Here is a 7,128-nt window from a genome sequence, read left to right as displayed (position 1 = left end):
ATTTCATTTTTTAACATAAATTTTTTGATATTCTTTGAAAATGTAATGTATAATCAAATGGTTTAGATCTAACGAAGAATTTACGTTTTTGACAACTTTCAAAAAGTAAATTAATTTGGACAAAAGTAATATTTATCGTAAAGAAAAAAAGACCGGTCATCGAAACTAACCACCGCTCGAAAATTATTTACCAAAATAAAACAACAGCCGGTCAGAAATAACTTACTGTAAAAGTCTATTCATAGAACAGAAATTGGTTTACATTTGCCAAAACTAATGTAATTGGAGCCTAAAACTCATAGTTACCCGTTGCATTGCGTGTGTGTGTTTTAAATGTCATGTTTTATAGAGGAAACTATTTGCCGATGAATTGTATGTTTATTGTAATATGATATGTTTTCAAGAGAATATAATTACCGATATGTAACTATTATATAAAAAAAACATTCACATCATCCACATTCAATCTCCTCCGCTGAAACTAATCATTGTCTGCTAACTAATTGCCGAAAAAAATTATTCGTCGTCCGCCGCTTTGTGCGGGTAAACAACTAGTATATATATATATATATATATATATATATATATATATATATATATATATATATATATATATATATATATATATATATATAACTTAAGATGATATTTAAATTTGATGTCAAGTACAAGCCTTGTGATGACAAAGTTGTACAAACTTTTTAAAATTTTGATTATTTTCCATATATAAGAAGGTAAAAAGTATATTGGCAAAAAAAATAATTATTCATAAACAAGAATAAGTTAAGAATAAGTTGTTCAGTCATTCATGATTATATAAAATAGACTAAGTATATGATTCTCACAAAAGTTATTCAAGTCTGGGAATTTATGTCCACACAATTCCTAAATATGTAAAGAAAAAACCACATAGTACAACACTTGCTAGTAATGAAAAAAAAAAAACATTCCTACTACCTAACACAACACACTTTGACACCATGGTAATAGCATCGTCAACACTTGCTAAACAAAGAAAAATAATTATGAGAGTAACGTTATATATTCTTAAATAATTTTAAAAATCATTAATTTAAAAATCTAAACAATCATTTATAAATATGATTTAAACAAGTTAGCTTTTATTTTTTCTTGTTTTTCATAAAAGAAATATAACATTATTCCCATCAAAGGCCAAATGCAAACACTAAAACATATAAAATCATCTCTCATTCCTTATCTTAAACACAACTCATCATCCACTAAAACTATCCAAACAAGCAAATATTAGGCTTCAAGCTGAAATAACTTTTTTAGGTTAGGCACAATTATATATATATATATATATATATATATATATATATATATATATATATATATATATATATATATATATATATATATATATATATATATATATTATTTATTTATTTATTTATTTTACATCATTATTAAGAAATAAAAATATGAATAATCAAACATTAATATACATATTAGATTAATTTACGAATAATCATACGTTAATATTCACATTACAATCTACAAAACATATACACAATCCATATGTTAATCGAATATGAATATTACGTATCATTATTTATGTATTTATTGTTGAATAATATGTGAAAATATTCAAATTTGTATAATCTTGTTTGTGCCTTTGTGGTCGAACTAATTCTTAACATTGTCGAACAGATTTTGACCAAAGCTGTTTACGGTTCCATTATGTTTGGTTCGGTTTTCAGATTAGATTATGCATTATGACACATTGACACTCGTACATTTTCCCGCATATGATACATTTATAATACTCGTAGCTACCTGCAATCCTTTTTAATTGAATAGAACCTTGTATTTTATGTATCTCTTATTCAAAACTATGATTGGTTGTGTAGGTAATAAGTATCTAACTTTGAATAACACAAATATAATTTTAAAAATTAGTTAATAAAAAATAGAGATACTCAACCGATATAATAATAAATTTAAAACAGGGCACCACCATAAATAAAGTTAAACCCAATAGTATTTTTAAATTTCTCCAAATATTTTACGGCGGATACAGCGTACCATATTTTCCCACGCGGCCAACTCTCATTCGTTGACTTTAAATAGTCAAATGGCCGCCAAATATTAAGTTAGGCACAAACCCAGATTAATTAATCTAATCACCTTCTTAATCTACTCCACCTATATATCCATCTCCTGTTCCCTTCATTCCTACATCACCTTCTCTTCATAATGAATCCACATAAACTCCATTACCTTTTCTTCTGCACAATATTGTGTTCAATACTTTCAGGAGACACAAAAGCTCAGATTTTTAACGAACGAGCTTCTCTCCTTACGTTCTTTTCCGGGATCACTTCTGATCCCGAAAACGTTCTTCAGAGCTGGAATAGCTCTGTGATTCCGGTATGCAATTGGACCGGAATCACATGCAACCGGAATCATGATTCCATTCTCGAGTTAGATCTCAGTGGATCTTCGCTCCACGGAATTATATCTCCTGCCATTTCTCAACTTTCACGATTAACGGTTTTGGATCTTTCTAGAAATTTCTTCGAGGGTGGCATTCCGGGAGAGATCGGGTATCTTTTCGAGCTCAAACAGTTAAGTTTATCGTCCAATCTTTTACGTGGGAGTATCCCGTTTGAATTAGGATTTCTTTCTAAGATACAATATCTTGATTTGGGAAGCAATATGCTCGTTGGAGACATTCCAATGGCGCTTTTTTGTAACGGGACATCGGTCTTAGAGTATGTTGATATATCGAATAATTCGATTAGTGGTCCGATTCCATTGACCGAAGAATGTGAAATCCAAGAGCTACGGTTTCTTTTGGTTTGGTCGAATAAGCTTACGGGAAGGGTCCCGAGAGCCTTAGCGAATTCTTCAAAGCTTAAATGGTTGGATTTGGAGGTGAATGGTTTTGAAGGGGAGTTACCGTTTGAGATTGTGAAGAATTTAACAAACTTGCAGTTTGTTTATTTATCTTACAACCGTTTTTCGGGCCCACTCGAGCTGTTCTTTTCGGCTTTAACTAACTCTTTGTATTTACAAGAACTAGAGTTAGCTGGAAACAGACTTTTCGGAAAGATTCCTGATGTTATCGGGAATCTTCCCAAGAGTTTGGTCCAGTTACAACTTGATGACAATCAGATATCCGGAGAGATACCTCCGGATATCAATAACCTTCTGAATCTCACCCTTCTCAACTTGTCTAGAAACCTCTTGACAGGAAAGATCCCACATGAACTATGCCTGATGGAGAATCTCGAACGACTTTACTTATCAGATAATTTGCTCTCAGGTGAAATCCCATCAGCTTTTGGGAATGTTTCGCGATTGGGTCTTCTTGATTTGTCAAAAAACCGACTGTCAAACTTGATTCCCGACACTTTCTCGAATCTGTCGCAATTACGGAGTTTATTGCTTAACAACAACAAGCTCGTGGGAACAATTCCATCAAGCCTTGCACAATGCGTAAATTTGGAGATTCTTGATCTTTCGCATAATCAAATTTCTGGCTTGATTCCGAATGATTTTGCAAGATTGAACAGCTTGAAATTGTACCTCAACATCTCACACAATCACTTGAATGGGCATCTACCACCGGAACTCAGCAAGATGGACATGGTTCTTGCCATGGATTTATCATCAAACAACTTTTCTGGTGAGATTCCGTCACAGCTTGGAAGCTGCATTGCGCTCGAACACCTCAATCTCTCTGGGAATGCACTCGAAGGCCCTCTTCCCGATTCAATCGGGATGTTGCCATTTCTTGAAACATTTGATGTTTCATTGAATAGATTGTCTGGAAAGATACCGGTATCTTTCCAGACATCTTCCAAGTTGAGACAACTCAACTTCTCATATAATAACTTCTCTGGGAACGTATCTTTTCCGTTTCTTGATATCAATTCTTTCCTTGGAAATCCAAGGCTCTGTAGTGGTGGGATGGAAGGGATGCCAAATTGCAAGAACAAGCGGAAAAAACACTCGATTCAGCTGTGGGTTTTGCTTACCCTACTTGCCGTAGCCACTTTAATCATGTCTATGATTCCTGTAGTTTTCAAATGGAAATCAAAAAAGAAATTTTCAAAAACTTTCATCCGGAAAATTGGGTATGAAGAGGACGATGAAGAGGAAAGAAATGAACAGAGCTACCCAAAGATCTCTCATCAAGAACTCATGGTAGCAACAAATGGATTCAGCAGATCGAATCTAATCGGAACAGGCCAATTTGGGCAAGTATACAAGGGGATTCTCAAAGACAACACGAAGATTGCTGTGAAAGTTATATGTTATGCAAAAGCCGAGGAAAGCTCTGGGAGTTTCAAAAGAGAATGTGAAGTTTTGAAGAATACCCGACATAGGAATCTGATACGGATCAAAACGATCTGCAGCAGACCTGATTTCAAGGCTCTCGTTCTGCCTTTGATGCAGAACGGGAGCCTTGAGGACCATTTGTATCCAAATGATGGTCTAAGCCGTGTGAATTTGATACAAATGGTCCGCATTTTAAGCGATGTGGCTGAAGGGTTAGCCTATTTGCATAACTATGCTCCAGTTAAGGTGGCTCATTGTGATCTCAAACCGAGCAACATTCTTCTCGATGATGACATGAACGCTATAGTTTCAGATTTTGGGATTGCAAAATTGGTGCAAGATCAGGATCACGAGAAGATCCCAATGGCATCTGGTGAGCCCCCTTCGGTTAGCTCGACAGATGGATTACTTTGTGGGTCAATTGGTTACATCGCTCCTGGTAAGTAACACCCGTCTTTATGTGTTTTTTTTAAAAACAATTGTAATTTTTAAAGAATTTATTGATATATAACATAACCCTTTAGATATTCACCATAATGTATTTTTTATTCATTATTATTATTATTATCACTAACAATTTCTCGTGTGCTCAAAATATAGAATACGGTATGGGTAGGCGAGCATCAACACAAGGAGATGTCTATAGTTTTGGGGTCTTGTTGTTGGAGATGGTGACAAGAAAACGACCTACAAATGTTCTTTTTGATGATGGTTCAAGCCTGCATGAGTGGGTGAAAAGTCAGTACCCACACAGGCTTGAACCCATTATAAAAGAAGCTCTTTTGGCCTACGGACCGATGTCGAGCAGTAGTAAACTACTGCACGATATGATCTTGGAGCTGATCGAGCTTGGGTTGATATGCACACAGTACAACCCCTCGACTCGACCGACCATGGTGGATGTGGCGCACGAGATGGCTACATGGAAAGAATACCTATTTAGGCCTTCGGATCTATCGACTGAGTGACTATTTAGTTTCTAAAAGACTAACATACTTAGATACATTTCATTTATGTTTATTGGGGATGTTTGATTGTGCATTATATATTTACTGGTAGCTTGTGCAAAGAAAAGTTGTACTCAAATTTTAGTGAGTGCATGATTGCATCGCGTCATGAACATGGACCATTTTTGCCGAGTGATTGTATGCCAAAAGAGACTAATGGGAATGTCGCAATAAACTTATTTTATTTTATTTTATTTAGAGTATGAGAATGCTTTATAAATATAAAGTAAAATTTACTTTATTTTAGTACATATATGCTAAGTTAATTTTATAATATTTCTTAATTCTCCATCATTAAGACCAAATCGTGGTCATTTTTGTTAAAGTTAAATCATTACAGCTAATCTAATCTAGCAATACGATACAATACAAAAAATATAATATATTATCAGCAAAAATAGTATTAATAATAAAATGCATGTTTTAGAAAAAGGTTAGAATGGCCATCGACTAAAACTTATACAATACTAATGATGGGTTTTGCCATGTGGGCAAAGTCGATAACTACGTCTAAAAATATGCAAGAGACGCGAAATGAAAATTTAAATGTTCTGTGACATTGTTAGAAGTGAGAAAAGTACTTGATTTGAAAAAAAAAAAAAAAAAAAAAAAAAAAAAAAAAAAAAAAAAAAAAAAATTTAATTAAAAAGAAGATAATATTCGTAAAAAATTCCGGCGCACATGAAAAAGTTAAAATATTTTAACTTTACCGGAATAGCTTTTACCTTAAACGATAAAAAGTTAACTTCAGGCTTTATCAAATCTTAAAAACTTTCACATTCTTTTATAAGATTTTCGCTTCTTAAATACTTTTGCAAAATCTATCTATTCTGATAAATAAAATCTAAAAATAACACTCTTTTTTATAATGTTTCTTTGATATATGGATTTTTTCTATGTTTATTATTTCATTTTTAATAACAAATCAAATTCAATTCAACTTTTAAAAACACAAAATCTTATCCTAATAATATTATTATGTTTATTTTCCTTAACAAATTAATTCATAATTACTTATAATCGACAATATCTTCGTTTTTTTTACATTTTTTTTATCTATATAGAAATTTTAAATATACCGACCGTAATTTCCATGAGCTATAACCTAGTATTTGAATAAAAACATGCATAATTTATGAATTAAATAGACCAATGATGTCCCGAAGAGTAAACCTATTCATAATTTTTAGAACGGCTTACAATAGTTTTTGGACAAAAATGCAAAAATGGTCCCTGTGGTTTGTCATTTTTTGTGGATATGGTCCAAACCTTTTGAAAATTGGATTTTTGGTCCTTATTAAGAGGTTTGTATGTGGAACAGGTCCCTGAAGTTAACCGTTGTTTGTTTTCGGCTGTTAAACCCCACATGTGCATTGCACACAAGGGCATAAATGTCTTTTTACTCAAGAGGAAACAATGGGCATAAATAATTTTGCACATCACAATTAAAAAGATTACGTGAACAATTTCTTCAACCCAACACTCAATCAAAACATCACTCAACCATAAATTAACAATGACAAAATCCACAATCCAAACAACCAACAACAATTGAACCCTTACAGTAAAAATTGATTGATTCTTTATGTCTGTTTGCATCTTCATTCCCAACCAAGAACAAATTGGTTCTGGTTCTCGTGTATACCTGCAACAAAACAAGAAGGAGCTTCATGGAATCCCCCTTTTCCTCACGACCACACAGCAACCCCAACACCACCAGTCGTCTCCCACAACTCCACCACCATCTTCCTTCCATTATTGTAACCGGAAAAGAAAGAGAAGAAACAACTGGATTAAACCTGTAACAACC

At 33.1% G+C, this 7,128-nt stretch overlaps 1 protein-coding gene across 1 annotated transcript; it reads left to right on the top strand.

The window, feature by feature from the left end:
• The first annotated feature begins 2,220 nt into the window (after positions 1–2,220).
• On the top strand, positions 2,221–5,507 carry LOC145006964 (Leucine-rich receptor-like protein kinase family protein). The gene is made up of 2 exons (XM_078965976.1): positions 2,221–4,750; positions 4,912–5,507. The coding sequence occupies exons 1-2, from the start codon at positions 2,221–2,223 to the stop codon at positions 5,277–5,279; spliced, it is 2,898 nt and encodes a 965-aa protein (XP_078822102.1). The 3' UTR covers positions 5,280–5,507.
• The last annotated feature ends 1,621 nt before the right edge of the window (positions 5,508–7,128 follow it).

The sequence above is a fragment of the Lactuca saligna genome, chromosome 7 (genome assembly GCF_052625555.1).
Source record: "Lactuca saligna cultivar CGN05327 chromosome 7, ASM5262555v1, whole genome shotgun sequence".
Lineage (NCBI taxonomy): Eukaryota > Viridiplantae > Streptophyta > Magnoliopsida > Asterales > Asteraceae > Lactuca > Lactuca saligna.
This window is presented reverse-complemented; position numbering and strand designations above follow the sequence as displayed.